Source organism: Musa acuminata, chromosome BXJ1-1, assembly GCF_036884655.1.
Source record: "Musa acuminata AAA Group cultivar baxijiao chromosome BXJ1-1, Cavendish_Baxijiao_AAA, whole genome shotgun sequence".
Lineage (NCBI taxonomy): Eukaryota > Viridiplantae > Streptophyta > Magnoliopsida > Zingiberales > Musaceae > Musa > Musa acuminata.
Genome location: NC_088327.1, coordinates 8,095,707 through 8,112,206, shown reverse-complemented (window position 1 = coordinate 8,112,206; position 16,500 = coordinate 8,095,707). Strand labels below are relative to the sequence as shown.

The following is a 16,500-nucleotide window of genomic DNA, read 5'->3' as shown; positions in this document are numbered from 1 at the left end:
ATTAGGATGCTATATTAAACATGTTCGAATGATGATACTACTTTACAGTTAGCATCAGCATTTCAATAATTTGCATGACATTAATATAGTTTTTAAATTTTAAAAATATATTATGAAATTATCTAAATCACAAGATTTCCACTATATAATAGAAACACTAACCCTCATTTTCTCATCAATTCTCTCTATTTTTGTATCATTTTTTTTTTCTCACAAATCTAAAATTTTATTTATTTGTTTTTAAAAATTAATTTATATGGTTATATTTTATATTTATTATACATTGGACCATACCAATTTTTTTTAAAGATCATATACATTCATTTATCTATTAATGTAAACAAATAAATATTTATATGTTTTTGAAAAAATATTTTAAATATTAGACAGTCAAATTTATCACATAATATTCAATAAATTTTAAAATATTAATTTATCAAACAATGCTTATGTCAATTTATATTTAAAATACAAGATTTATCTATTATTTGTAAAACACTTCAATTATTTTATCAACATATATTAAAAATATAAATATATTCCCAAATGATCAAATGATTGAAGTCAAAGTTCTACTACTGATGTGACAAGTAAACATCACTTCTGATCAATTTGATCTTAGAAATTATTGAAGCATAGTTGTCATGAAATCACATCAAGTATGAATTATTAGGACAACTTGATCAATCATACTGTCAATTAATTTGGCATAATAAGATGACCTTTCTTTCTTCTAACTAGTGATCACAGTATCAGATTTCCAGTGCCATAACACAGAAACAAAAGAGGGGGGAAAAGTCAAATTCCAAACCCCGGAAGTCAAGTCAGATGATACAATGTTAAAAGATATGATGTAGAACATGATCACAAGGAAGAGAATTTTTTTCTTTATGATAATAAAGCAAGAAAAGGATATAAAAACGACTTAATAATAATACTAGAAAATGATAATATAAAGAGACAATTAGATGAAGATCTCGTTATATCATGAACAATAAAACTATATAATTAGATGATAAAACTATAAAACCATAAAATTTTATAAATCATATAAAATTATATGATCTTGGAAAGAAATTTTCAATAAATTGATTCATTCATTATTATTCTTTTATCTTTTTTTCAGACCCCAAGTTCATAAAAATATAAATATAAATATAAATATAATTACATCAAAACAAATAAACTTTTTTTTCACCTTGAATAGTTTAGGAAACTGAATTGACAAAAGCACGTATCATAAGACCTATGACATGAAATATCTGTAAGCTAATCAAACTTATTCAAATAAAAGATAAATTAAAATGGTAGAAAAAAAGACAACAGGAAAATATTAGCATGAGAAGACAAGATAGCAAATGAAAGAAGAACGATGGAACTGTGCCTTGCTGTGGCCTGTCTACATCAATTTCTCATCCATGCCAAAGTGCATGAGGAACAAACTGGAGTCCTCCGTGACAAAAGAACAACCAGTTTCTTCATATATGGAGCATGCTTCTTATGCACCTCCTCTAACCACTTCAAATTACAAGTCAGTTTGCAGTTGTAACTCAATTCTATATCACAAGATTATCAAATATAAGGAATATAAAACGAATGATGCAGCAATTAGAAGAGAAAGAAGAGGTCACTAACTACGAGCTAATTCATTTCTGTAACCAGAAAACTTGGCAGAAATATACTGGAATTTCATAAACAGCTTTCAAGCATAAGCATTGCTTTTTTGTTGTGCTAAATTAAATTACAGAAGTTTGGCAATATGAAAAGGACCTAATTGGATTTAGACCTCCATTGAGTGAGCCTTTTCGCTTGAAACTGGGCAAGCTCCATCCCACAGCTCTCTTAGTTCATTTCTTCTCCAAGAAAGGAAAATAACAGGTCCTAAGGTAGATGGCACCTGCAGTAACACCGCTTAGTAAGAATGCAAATAATCTATGTGATCTGACAGTCATTCCTTTTGATTGATCAGAATTCAGAAAATGAACATTTAATTTGCACTAGAATTTGATCCAATGTGACTTGGTATGAAGTTCAAACTTACCAGATAAAGAAGAGCGGGTTGAGGTGATTGAGTCAAAATCCCAGCAGCCAAGGCACTAATCAAGCCAATTGCATATCCAGAGAGTGAACACCACAGATATTTGTTCTCTTTTGAGGAGGATTTTTCTGAGGGGATACCCATATCTCTAGTCTTCCTATGGTCAAAACAGAGGACCAAAGCTACAAGCATGCCAGGAATAGCCTACAGTAACAACAAACAGTGATAGGTGATGTCACAGGCATTGCAATCATCATTTTCAACTAATATGATTCACTAGCTCAATTTTGACGTGGAATGATTTGATATCTAAGTAATACAAGGTTAGCATGGTGACAAAGATTATTTTGCAAGCATACAAATGTTACATATATGGCAATGACTATGAGCTGCAGAGTTCTTCTGCATCAAAGTGATTGACAATGATTATTTGCTTTGGACAAAGGAGAAGGTGATTTAGGTTCTTCATAAGCTACAAATATGGTGTTACAATCTTAAGTTAAACAAACATTACCTTTTCCTGTAACAAAGGAAAGATTGGTCATTAGCTCATTCCAACAGTTAGATGCAGAAAATTAAAGACAATCTTGCTTATGAAAGTCACACCATTCATCATCAATCATTTCATGTTCCTACACAAAGTTTGTGTGTTTCTAAGAATAAATTCCAACATATAATGGCCTTAATCCTGGATAAACTGTCACAAAGAAATTTTTCTCTATATACTTGCATGCATTTCATTTACCATCTTCAGAACCACCTCCACTTTACCACCTTCTGCGCCCCTCATATAATGCTGTAGATGGTAACGGAAGAAAAAACAGTCATCAAATGTAGAGGAAATCAAGCCCTAGAGCTCATAAAAAGAGAGGGGGAAGATAAAGTGTGGTCTGTAAAGATATTAAGGTTTGTGAATATCCGGGTCATCTAAAATTCCTAGAGGGGAAATGTGTTAGTAAATAAAAGAAGACCAATAAAGTGATTCTGTTTAAAACTTGTGTTTCAGTAAGAATGTTGGTAGAATTACATGCCATTATTTCCAACAAGAAGATTGCATGGGATTTGAACCAAAGTAGATGCTGTAACATCAAAACCCAGAACCATGATCACACCACATACTTGGTAAAGAAAATGTCCTTCTCTACATAAAAGTAGCAACAATGATCATGGCCAATTTTTAGATCCAAAACTCAAGAAGTTTCTGAAAGCATGACTTGAAATGTTAACTGAAATTCAAAGCAGAAAGGCATGTAGAGTGCATAAATATGTTTACTACATTAAAGAATCGAGGCAATAGCAACCATGCACGAAACAGAGGGTCGCCAGTCTACTATTGTACCTTATGTCATCAATCATCATATACCACCACTCTCTCGCTAAGTTAGACTATAAAGGAAAAACCATGGCTAGGGATACACAGTGTACAGGCACACAATCATCTATTGTATCATCAGCTGATGTCCCCATAAGTGCTTGTTGGCATGCACGAGCATGGTAATCCATGATTACATCAACATATAGGGCCCAAAAATCAACTGATTGCATGCAATAAGTAGGTTGATAACCCCATGAATCACAAGAAACATGATAATGACATTGTCCAGCTGTTCCTACAATATCATTGTTTTGCTAAAGCTTACTTGTCATATAATTCGCTCATCTGACAATTTCAAATTTTCAGTTGATAAAGCAAATGAGGTGTCAAACCTCTCCAACCTGCAGCTATTTTTCATAAATAAACATAAGAATAATGTGACGCAAGATTGATTAAGAAATGGCCTCAGCATAATAGGGCCTCATATTAGTAAAGTACTAGGACCTAGCGAAGATAAATCTGATAATTTCTCATCAGAAATAAGATAATAGCAATTCAATATCAAGAAGATGCTCCAAGTATATAGTAGGTACATGATAGTAGCATGAAGATATCAGATTTAACAGAGAAGACATGTGAAGTAGGGCGAGAAAAGGTTAGGAGAAAGAATATAGAAGAAAAGCTTCCACAATTGACTTGTAAAGTTTCTTCAAACAAAACACATATAACTATTGCCTTCAAACGCAACATATTGGACAACACGCCTGAGTCTAAAACATATATATTCAGACAGATAATTCCACTGTCTAGCTGACAACACCCTTAAGGAAAGAAATGGGTGTTTCAGATTTTAATACCAACAAGTTCATGACAAACTTTTCTTAGCCCAGTAAAACACCTGTTCCTGATTTATCTAATAACTTTGTGCAATACTCAATAGTGAAAATCTATGTGCCGAACCCCAAATAGTTAGGACGTTATGACTTATTGTTGCTGTTATGAGATACGACCTAGGCTTTGACTGAAACAATTAGGTTTTTGGTCTGGTCTCATTTGCATTCAAGCCTTCTTCACTTTGAGTCCTCCTTTATATCAAGCAACTGATTCTCATTCCATGAGTCATCATCATCATTTTCTCGAAAAGCAGATAACTTACCTATTCCATGGCAATTGAGCCATCATTTTTGCTTTCAATGATTTCAAAAAGCACAGACATCCAGTCTGCTATCTCAAGATTATTTGACTTTCATCAACCAATCCTGAAATGCCAAACTTGCTTGCAGCACTTATCCAATATCTGATTTTAGAGTTGAACAACCCTATGGGAGGATTGAAACAATTCTACTGCAACCCTAAATCACCTGAAGGTTCAGCATTATAAGGTTTTTTCTTTTCCAAGTCTTAATTTCAGATGCACAATGTCAATTATTACAACATTTGATATTCGTTAAGAAAAAATTAAAGAAGACAACCATGAATGTTTGATGTGACTGGAATATCATTTTAAATATAGAATGATATAAATTGAAGACTCAGCTGCCATCAAATTGCAAGCAAATTGTAGCATACCATGTCTCCTAGTCCCAGCATCATGTACTCCCCACCACTGGCTCCAGTAATTACCTGACCGCCCATCAAATTTCTTGGGAAGATGAGCTTGACAGGTAGCTCCAACTTCTTTGTAATTAGCTGTAATCCTGGAAGGCTCAAGCTGGTTGCCACCTTGTGAACTGGGTTAGATGCCTTCTGTGTTGCAACTGAGACCATAACATTTGCTCCAAAGAATCTCTCCGAGAAGAAGACCCAGAAAATATCATAGAGAAACAAGCAAACGAGAAGCAATGCGCAGATTTTGATATTAGGTAGTCGCACATGGCTGACAAAAGCTATACAGATGCAAATCCCCAGGATGTTGTTCAGAATCCAATGCCCAGTAACTAGCCAAGCTGCCACAGTTCCTATGCAAAACAACAGCAAAATTCCTTGCGTCCGAGTGAATGACTTGGAACAGCACCTAGAAACCAGAGGGTCCATTAAACCAAACCGTGATCTGATGTAGGCCATGTATGGTGAGAGACAGAAGTAGAGAGCAGATGCTGAAGCGACAGCAGTGAAGGCGGTTATAAGTTGGGATACTGATGAGAAGAGATAGAACATCAAAAGAAGGCTACAAGAACTAGCAAGGGGGATCATAAGTGCCTGGGACCGGTCTAATGTGATCGATGCCTCTGAAAAATCCAGGTTCCTTTCCATTTCCCTGCCATGATCCAGAGCTCGTGAAGCCGAAGAAAAAGTCACAAAGATTGCAGTTACGACGAGAGTGAGGGATGCTGGTTCAAGCAAGTAAGCAAGCTTCCATAGGGACTCCATAAGAGAAACAGTGCCACAAGATCCCCTCTTTATCCGCTTTCACACTAAAGAGACATCAACCGAACATCTAAGAATCAGTGACTAAGAGTAGAAAGCTCTATCTCATGTTTTCAGGTACAAATACTCCGAATTACTTGGTGGGTACACCTGAAAGAACCTGGACAGATCAAGTAGCGCCGCTGTTATGCTACAAGCACCGTTGCATCAGATTGAAACTTTATTCCCACATTCGGCCATTCATTATATGAGAATCGAAGAATTCACGGAAAATTAAGACAGTCTTCATCATGATTCATGCATCTTAATGAAGGAAAAAAAACAAAAAAGAAATCGAGATACCATTTTAGATGGAATTGAGAGGGATCCAGCAGAACTCACCTGTAGATCTGCGAAAGAAGTAATCGGTCGCCTCCTCTTCCACGAAAACAAGACGATCCAAGAGGGACCGCGGAGACGAGGAACGAAGATAAGATGTTAGGGTTTGTGAACGAGATAGGAAGTTTAGGGCACCGAACGGATTTGGACTCCGATCGATCAGGTTTGGAAGCGCTTCCGCCTCGGAAGAGGTCTCGCGAGGCGGAGTCGCGATGACCAATTACTGAATTGGGATTGACTTGGCATCGGGGACGGACGAGTTACCGACATGCCTACCCGACTGTGCCCACCCCACTACGCGACATTTCCCTTTTTCTTTCTTTATTTGGTGCTTTCAGGTCTTAAGATTACTCTACTTGGGAGTACTCGCAGGTGTGCAAATACAAACCAGGAAACTGTGCCATGACGCTGTACGGGATCAAATACTCGTCAGTAAGTGAAATCAGATTTTTAATGAAGAACAATAAACTATATAACTTCATGGATCGTCAATTTCTTTCCAAAGAATGGGATTCGATTGAGGTTTTATGTTGAGATTAGATCTGACATATCATGATTGAATCAATATTTTACGGGTTAAAATTTATTGAATGCAGTTCTTAATCCTTAATCTTTGATTAAATGATATAATATATCATCATTCAATCAATATTTTAGATATAAATTTTATCAAATATAATTTTGAACCCTCAAGAATTCTTGCTAATAAGTATACTGTGGAGCTCAATGGAATGAATCGGCTTCAAGTCCATACTATGATTATTTTAAATAAACCAAAAATAAAATAAAGATAAGATACAAACTCCAATATCATAGAAACACTTGTGAATAATGAGCAGTTGCTCTTCGAACGAAATATAAACAAATAATTTAACCTAATTTTAAAATATAATATAATTAAATATACAAAATTTGATTTCACTGTATCTAATAAACAATTGAGATTAAAAGAAGAAGCATGTGTCTACTTGGTGTCAGCTGTGTTGTCTTAAATCCTTGACTACTTGATAATGTTCTTGGCACTCCAGCTATACATCAAGTACTCTTTTCTTGTTTTTGGGCGCTACGACACAAGAGAAACTCCATGAACTCTACCGAGAAATCATTATTAGTAGCCACTGTTTATACATCGATCAATAAGAGAAGTCATTATGAGCAGTTACTGCATATTATGGGTGCAGTAGTCGGTGGGGAATTTCATCAAACAGGTAATAAGCAAACCTTGGAGGAAGACACGGGAGCAATCTAAGAGGAGATCCGAGGGGATGGAGGAGGCTTCTTCAAAGAGCAGGATGACTTGAACGCTTCGATCTGCGCTTGGCACTTGACGTAGTCCCCTTTGTTCTCCTCCAAGCATTTCTTCAGTGCTTCGACGTCACAGGGAGACAGCTTCTTTCCACTACTTTGAGCCTTCCCATCCATGCTGTGGTCCATAAAAGACCAATCCAAGAGCTTCAACTCTTTCCTGTATCAGCATCCATGCGTTACATGCTCTGCTTTGGAAGCTACAAATACACGAAAAGATGCCTAGTTCTTAGAATCCATACCGAGTTACGTGGAACCGCCTGCAACGCCTTCGTCGTACGCGGTGGAGTCGACGGAAGCATTGGGTTGTGCGTGGCGGGAGCGCATAACAGGGCGAGGGCGCATCTCACAACACGGGGTTAATTACAGTAATTACACGGGGCTAATTGTTGATTTGTCCTAACATCGTCGATTGTATAATACGTCAGATAAAAATGATGAGTAAAAAGATAATTTTATTATGTTTCTAACAACTTTACCGATTAAAAGATAATTTATTAAAATAAAAAAATTAAAACTATTTTTTTCCACCACTTTTATATCGATATTATATATTATGTTTTTCGTTAATACAATTGATGACAGCAAATGAGATTATTTATTTTACTTTCAGAACTATAGAAATCTAGAGATATCAATGAATTTAATGATATAAATTTGGGTAAAATATTTGGTTGGAGGGTTAAAATTATGTTAAATAAATTTATTTATTTTATTATTAATAGAGAAAACATGAAAAATATTTTTAATATATTAACAAGTGATTTTTTGAAAAAGACTTTTAAGTTTAGAAATTTTCCATGGATTACCCCAATCTTAAATTTTTTTATTTCTTTTCAAAATGATCGTCTACCCTTGTTGAACATCACCCTTCACCCGTTGGCCATCTCTCTCCTAATCACTTGTCCATTCACATTCACGTAGGTTGATCTCGCCAACTGCCCTCCTCCTTTTCCCTAATTGCTTATGTTTTTGCGCATGTGAGGATAAGCCTTACTGGCCGTCTTGCTTCTCTCTTAGCCACTTTGTGCCTTTATGTGTGGGTTGACCTTGTTGGTTCTCTCCCTCGCATCTCTTGGTTGCCTTGGTTGCCTATGCCTCTACACAAATGTTGGTTTCAACTATTACCCTCTTTTGTGCATGCAAACTGGTCTCATTGGCTTCCCCTCATCCTTTCTCCTAGTCGCTTGCACCTTAACGCATGGGCTAATCTTGTTAGTCAACCCCTCTCCTCTTCCTTGGTTGTTTGTCCATTTGTGCACAGTTAGCCTCATCACTTGCTCCCCCTCTCCTCCCTTAGTTGTCTACACCTTTACGTGTGGGATTGGCCTTGTCGATCGCATTCCTTGTCGTGTATAATGACTCTTGAATTCGATAAAGGTGTAGCGATAAAGGTGTATGGATGGTAACGGGGATAACGAGAGAAAAAAACAATAATTGTTTTGATAAATAAACACATAAAATAATTATTTCGGACCAGCAATGCTGTTCGGGAATTTCAAAGTGTTGGAGCGCTACACTCTTAAATAAACTATTTTATTTGGGATTATTCGAGAGTTAAGTGTTTTGATCGAATAATATGAATGTATTCTAATTCTGTTACGGTTGTTTTTAGACCTTCTTTGACGTACATGCAGTGTTAGAGCTAGCCACAGGAAATTTACCACAAGGTAATTTTGGCAACCCAACAAGACAATAAAACGGAAAGAATAAAAGCGAGACAAGAACACCAGAACATCAGATATACGTGGTTCGGTCAATTGACTTTAACCTACATCCACGGACGAAAGAGGAGCAAATTACTACTGCAAAAGAGGGACAATTACAAATGCCTTAGGAAGATGTTCCTAGGCCATAAATCACCCGAAAATACTAAACAAGAAAAACCAAACTATAAGTCCAAACTATTTAAATGAGTATGAACTTAAACCAAAGCAAACACTTAGGTTTTTCTTATGGTGCATCTGACTTCAAAGCTCAAGCCCTTATTTATAGTTCCAAGACGAGACAACAAGTCTGATTTTCCCGATGTGGGACTATGGGACTTGCCAAACTAACAAATCTCTACCTTGGCATGTCCCAACAAAACTTGCTCCACCTTAAAAAGCCCCAACGGGCAATCATCAACAATGAACACCAACCAAGTCCAAGCACTGCTTGAACTTGTAAACCGGAAGAGACTTCGTAAGCATATCAACTGGATTGTCCTTCGTATGAATTTTCTGAACAAAGACTTTTCCCTCAGCAATGATATCTCGAATAAAATGAAACTTCACATCGATGTGTTTTGTCCTCTCACGATACATCTGATCTTTAGTCAAATGAATAGCACTTTGACTATCACAGTAAATTGTAGTAACACTTTGATGCAGACATAATTCGCTGAACAAACCTCTTAACCATTGTCTTGGAGACTGCTTCAAACCATACAAGGATTTCTTTAACAAGCAAACATGGTCTTCCATACCATCAACTTCAAATCCATGAGGTTGCTCCATATAAATTTGTTCTTCAAGTTCACCATGTAAGAAAGCTGTCTTGACATCAAGTTGCTCCAATTCCAAATCATACATGGCAACTAAAGCAAGCAAAACACAAATAAAGCTATGTTTAACAACAGGTGAGAATATGTCATTAAAATCAACACCATGTACCTGACTATAACCCTTTGCAACCAATCGTGCTTTGTACCTTGCATCTTCAACCCCTGGAATACCTTCCTTCCTTTTGAAGACCCATTTGCATCCAACAATTTTCTTACCAGAAGGCGGCTTCACAAGATCTCAAGTTCTATTACGATGGAGAGACTCAATTTCTTCATTCATTGCAATCAACCACTTAGCGGAATTATCACAAGAAACTGCATCTGAGTAGGAAGTAGGCTCACCAACTTCACTTGTCTCTTCTGCAACAGACAAAGCATATGCAACCAAATTTGCATATCTTTGTGGTGGTCGAATATCTCTCCGTGGTCTATTCTTGGCTATGGAATATTGCTCTTCCTCTAGATCATCTGCGTCAGTAGACTCGGAACCACCTATTGGCATTCTTTGAGTAGAAGAGTTCAACTTAAAAGAATCTGAACTACCAATCTCAAGCTCCACCTGCTTCTGCGCACTATCATTTGTACAACTAGTAGAATCCTCTTTGGAAGATAACATAAATAATTCATCAAAAGTAACATCTCTACTGATTATAAATTTTGGGGATTTGGGATCAGAACACCATAATCTGTATCCTTTCACCCCAGAAGCATACCCAAGGAAAATGTACTTTTTAGCCCGAGGCTCTAATTTTCCTTCATTTACATGCATGTATGCTGGATACCCAAAAATTTTTAAATCAGAATAATCAGCAGGAGTACCTGACCAAACTTCCTCCGGAGTTTTAAAGTTAAGTGTTGCAGAAGGAGCGCGGTTGACAACGTAACAGGCCATATTAATCGCCTCTGCCCAAAAGTCCTTTGTCAACCCTGCATTTGAGATCATACACCTCGCTCTCTCCAAGAGTGTTCTGTTCATACATTCGGCCACACCATTTTGCTGAGGCGTCATCCTAATAGTGCGATGCCGAACGATTCCTTCATTTTTGCAGAATTCTTCAAAATCACCTTCACAAAATTTCATGCCATTATCTGTTCGAAGCCGCTTAATTTGTTTACCTGTTTGCTTCTCAATCAAAGTCTTCCATTGTTTAAAGGTTAGAAAAACATCATTTTTATGCTTCAGAAAATAAACCCAAACTTTCCTGGAATAATCGTCAATGAAAGTCAACATATACCTGACACCACCCTTAGATTGAACATGAGCTGGACCCCAAAGGTCTGAATGAATATAGTCAAGAGTACATTTCGTTTTGTGAACTACCGGAGAAGTGAAGCTGACTCTTTTCTGCTTTCCAAAAATGCAGTGTTCACAAAAATCAAGTGGCCCAGTACTCTGTCCACAAAGTAGACTCTTTTTGCTCAATATGCTCAAACATTTTTCGCTCATATGACCCAAACGCATATGCCATAATTTGGTGATGTCAGAATCAGACAATGATGATGACGAAACTGCAACCGAACCTGTGACAGTAGTTCCCTGCAAAATATACAAGCTACCAGACCTACAAGCTTTCATAACAACAAGAGCACTTCTAGAAACTTTTATAACTCCACCTTCAGCTGTGTATTTACACCCAAAGGCCTCTAGGGTGCCTAAAGAGATGAGATTCTTTTTTAAATCAGGAACATGTCTAACATTAATGAGCGTCCTCACAATACCATCATGCATTTTAATTCGGATTGTATCTCTACCAACAACATCACACGCGGCATTATTGCTCATCAAAACAATTCCACCATTATAAGATTCATATGTGGAAAACAAATCCCTATTGAGACACATGTGATAAGAATAACCTGAATCTAAAATCCATTCATTTTTAGACCTCGTCCTGTCATCAATAGTAGAAAAAATATTTCCAACAATCTCATCAGTTGCTACACTAACTTCAGCAGATTCAGTAGTTTTTTCAACAAAATTTTCCTTTTGCTTTAATTTATTTTTCAATTTAAAGCAATCAGATTTAATGTGCCCCATTTTATGACAATATCTGCATTCCAAATTTCTATGTTTGGATTTAGATCTAGATTTAGATCTACTACTGTCAAATTCTCTTTTATCCATTCTCCCCTTAACAACCAGACCCTCAGCCTGATTTTCTCTACTTTCCCCAGTGATATTCCTGTCTATCTGCTCCTTAGATTTCAGTGCAGATTTAATTTCTTGATACGAAACTGTTTCTTTTCCATAAATCAAAGTATCACGGAAATGCTTAAAAGATTGGGGAAGAGAACACAAGAGTAACAAAGCCTTATCCTCATCATCAATTTTTGCATCTATATTCTCCAAATCCATAACCAAAGAATCAAACTTATCAAGATGCGAGAGTATAGATTTAGAATGATGCTTGATCGGGCCTTCTTATCTATACCCGCAAGCTCTTCTTTTGACATATTATCTGGAATGCTCTCGGCTCCCTGTAGTACCAAATCAACTCCGTCTTGAACCAGAATGGCCTCCATCTTGAGTTGCCACAAGCCGAAGTTGACATTTCTGTCGAATTTCTCGACAACAATCTTTGTTATTGTCATCGTTGCCAAAAAATTCCAAAACCAAGCTTTGATACCAGTTTGTTAGAGCTAGCCCTAGGAAATTTACCACAAGATAATTTTGACAATCCAACAAGACAATAAAACGGAAAGAATAAAAGGAAGACAAGAACACCAGAATACCAGATATACGTGGTTCGGTCAATTGACTTTAACCTACATCCACGGATAAAAAAGGAGCAAATTACTACTGTAAAAGAGGGACAATTATAAATGCCTTAGGAAGATGTTCCTAGGCCATAAATCACCCGAAAATACTAAACAAGAAAAATCAAACTATAAGTTCAAACTATTTAAATGAGTATGACTTAAACCAAAGCAAACACTTAGGTTTTTCTTGTGATGCATCTGACTTCAAAGCTCAAGCCCTTATTTATAGTACCAAGACGAGACAAAAGTCTGATTTTGTCGACGTGGGACAATGAGACTTGCCGAACTAACATGCGGGTTGGCTCATCTCCGCATTTCCTCTCTGGCGCTCTTCGGATCGGCGAGAACCTCATCCGCCTTCCGTCACTGCTCTCTGCCTTAGGAGCGCGCCGGCCGCAGGTCGCCGCTCTCCGTCTCCCATAACGCACTGACTTCTGGCTCGAACTGCCCGAGTTGCATTTGGGCACAAACAGGAATTGGGATAAACCCGAGTTGATCGACAGAGCCTTCGATGCCGTAATCGAACAGGACTTGGGGGCTTCTATGTAGATGCATAAGATAAGGGTTTGATCTCGTCTCCTCCATGCTTCATTCGATTTTCCTGGGTCTTGTAGTCGAAACCAAGGCTCAAAGTCGATGGGCAGCGAATCTAAAGCCAAAGCGCCACCTAAAGTCGTGAAGCTTGACAAGGCGCTGAAATTAGTAAGAAGCCTTTGATCTCTCCTTCGTTTTTGGTTGATTACTCAATTTTTTGAATCACCTGTCGTTATTTTCTGTGTCTAGATGCTTGATTTCTCTGAGGTTTCTAATTAATTTGGTAAATGTTGGCACCTTTTAGTGGATAATCTATCACCATCTTCAATGAAATCTTTTGGAAATTGGAATTCTGCAGCATATTGGTGTATGAAGTTTGCCATACTGCTTATAATGGTAATTGATAAGAGTAAGTGGTGGAGCCAAAACTTGTTATCTGCTAAGTAATAAAAAAGTTCTTAGTAGTTGTGCCATGAGAAGCTATAGGAACTCTTGATGGTCGGAACCTCTTAAGAAGGTCCTTACATTTAGGTGCACTTGAGCTTAAAGTGAATAACCTTCCTGCAATATTAAGCATTGTTTTTGACAGAATCGAAAATTAGAGTTACTTAGTCCTCGGTACTAAATAATTCATTGTTGCTATTGTAGAAGTCTAGGACTGCTTCTATTGCCTCATAAGATAATCATTTGGATAATGTTGCAATAGAAACACCTAACATTAATTTTGTGGCGATGTATCATATCCACTTACTACTGGTTAAGGGATTAAAACCTCATCTAACAAATATTATACCTAAAATATTAGTCTGGTAGTGATGTACCAGGCCCACTCACTAAAGATTGAGAATTTGTAACCTCATTCGATAAACTAGCTTACTTGGTAAAGATTTTTGATTGATGATAATAAAGTCCAACGATCAAATCAAATCTTATCTTCATTGCCTGCGCTTGGTAGAAAGAAAAAGATCTTTATGGTCCATAAACTTGTGTCCTCTTATTTGTGTGGTGTTATGGACTTGCATTTGAACTGTGCAGCTCATCTCATCTATCTTTGGACTTGTCTTGGATTTCTGTCAGTCTTTCAAACTGAGAGGATGAGTTGTAAAGCCAGTATGGCTTGGAGATTGTTATAAAACACAATATGCTTTAGAAACCATATTGCTGCATTGAACAATTTAAATATCATGTTTTAATGAAAGCATGGTTTTCAGGCTGAAGCTTGGGTTAATAATATGAGCACATCAGCAACTAATGAGCAGAGTGAATTGGAATTTGAGGGTCAACCTTCAAGGCATCTACTATGTTATATGCATATGAGATTATCTTATTTTAGACAATATATTCTTTGGGGCCTCAATATTTGGTTGATTAATGCTCGTATAGGTTGGGTCTGGGAGCTAAAGTCACACCAAAAATGAAAGTGGCAGTTTCAAGTGATCCAGTTGAACAGAAATTGCTTGGGAAGTTGAACTCAAAGAAGAAACTGTCTTATGATAACATAGAGAAAGCTAGCCCAGTCAGAGAATGCAGCAAGCGATGATGATGAGAATGAACCAGAGAGCAGAACAAGTGCTTTCGTGAAGAAGAAACTAATGCCTCCAACAACATATTTGCAGTCTACCAAGAAGAGAAAATGACTTTGTAATATTGTCAGGTTTAAATCGCGTAGTGAGGTGCATTTTATTTGATCGCAAATTAATTATCATTATAGTTTTTTTTCCCCTTCACATTTTGAATCTTAGAAATTCTCCCTGGAAATTATCTTGCATTTCTGGACATCTCTTTTTCTTTTTTTGCTTGATCAGTCGAATTATCTTTTATCTACAATGTTTCACTTCATTACCTTGGTTTATGATCCTTCTTCTTCTTGAACTTGATCGGCAGTGTTTATCGACTATTATGATCTTACCTAAATTTTTACATCTGAGAAAGTTGATCCAGGCTAGGTCAAATCCAATATCCAGTGTTTAAAATTGAGTGCTTAATCTACCATATGATGTCAAATCTTTGCAAGCATGAATTATACATGAGGACATATATAAGTAACCACAACTGCATGTAATATCATGAATAGGTTACAAGAGAGACATCAAGAATCAAAACATGATGATTGGATACTAAACTTGCTATAAATTAAAATTGAAGGTTGAAAATTTTATAAAGAATAAACTTACTTACCAAAGTTTGAGGATTGACTTATTAAATATTGAGGATGTAAAATATCTGATAAATCTTAAAAGTTGTCAACTACTTAGTTGATAAAACATTTTGACCCTTGATAAGCAGCAGGGTCTTGGAATCAAATATATCACTTATCCTTTTATCCTTTGGAGCTCAAAAAGACAACCAACAACACAACATATAAACAATTAATGGTCAATGCCTACTATAGCTTAAAATTGCCCAACATATAATGCCTCTTTATTTTCGTCAAAGCATAAATAAAAAAAAAAATTTCTGATCAAACACTTTTATATAAATTGAGTGCTTAGCTTCTAAATGGTTGAGAACTGTGATACATTGCTGACCCATTTTAAATATTATCTTATCAGGTCAATGGCGCAGGTGCATGTATCTGGTCTTATTAACACACTGCTGCATAATTTATAGGTCCTCGAACGGTAGCAGGAGATGCACAACTTTGTTCCTACTCTTCTTCTTCTAATAGCATTAGAAAGTGACTCTAATTTTTCTTTTGTGGGTTTTATAATTGGGTCTAAAGGCTATGGAATAACTAAGACGTAAGGACACAAGAAGGGTCAGAGATGAATAGAAGTTACAGTACAAGAATTTGATACTGAATACAGGTTTAGGGTCCCTGCCAAGTTCAGTGTACGTATATACTCCCAGTTTGAAACTTATTCTCATGAAAGTGCCATGCATGAAGTGCTGTTGGAAATATACTAATATGGCCACTATTAAAAGCAGCAAAATACATGCCATTAAAATTATAAACGCCACTTATATACCCGTTGAATGTGTTCGTGTCTCAGATATATAGAAATGATAAAAATGAGTAAACTTAAATTATTAATAGTATATTTATCAAATCTTTATATATTTATCTTTTTTTTTTTTTTTTTTATCACTTTCGATATAGAATTAAACTTGAGAGTATTACAATTCTTCTCCGCCTACACATAGAACATAACCCAATAGTAATTCTATGTTATGATAGGCTCTAGATCTATCTATGCTAGATCCTTGCTACTCGAGGCATTTATTATATCTAACATTAGAATAATTTCAATATTATTT

General features: G+C 36.3%; 1 protein-coding gene across 5 annotated transcripts; it reads right to left on the bottom strand.

Annotated features, from left to right (window-relative positions):
- Nucleotides 1-1,625: 1,625 nt before the first annotated feature.
- Nucleotides 1,626-6,405, bottom strand: LOC103983183 (signal peptide peptidase-like 1). 5 transcript variants are annotated; one of them, XM_065166752.1, is made up of 5 exons: nt 6,102-6,393; nt 5,871-5,938; nt 4,923-5,767; nt 2,042-2,242; nt 1,626-1,897 (listed from the first exon to the last, which is right to left on the bottom strand). In XM_065166752.1, the coding sequence occupies exons 3-5, from the start codon at nt 5,721-5,723 to the stop codon at nt 1,781-1,783; spliced, it is 1,119 nt and encodes a 372-aa protein (XP_065022824.1). In that variant the 5' UTR covers nt 5,724-5,767; nt 5,871-5,938; nt 6,102-6,393; the 3' UTR covers nt 1,626-1,780. The 5 variants fall into 5 exon arrangements, with proteins under 5 accessions (XP_065022824.1, XP_065022720.1, XP_009398668.1 ...); XM_065166648.1 differs by having other exon boundaries at nt 4,923-5,938; nt 6,102-6,405; XM_009400393.3 differs by having other exon boundaries at nt 4,923-5,910; nt 6,102-6,405.
- Nucleotides 6,406-16,500: the final 10,095 nt, after the last annotated feature.

What these genes read in the sequence shown, in the direction of transcription:
- LOC103983183 (XM_065166648.1), bottom strand. Translation starts at nt 5,723, where the DNA reads ATGGAGTCCCTATGGAAGCTTGCTTACTTGCTTGAACCAGCATCCCTC. An exon ending in TGCTGGGACTAGGAGACATG is followed by an intron (nt 2,243 to 4,922) that starts GTATGCTACAAT and finishes TTGTTACTGTAG; the next exon opens with GCTATTCCTGGCATGCTTGT. An exon ending in AACCCGCTCTTCTTTATCTG is followed by an intron (nt 1,898 to 2,041) that starts GTAAGTTTGAAC and finishes GTGTTACTGCAG; the next exon opens with GTGCCATCTACCTTAGGACC.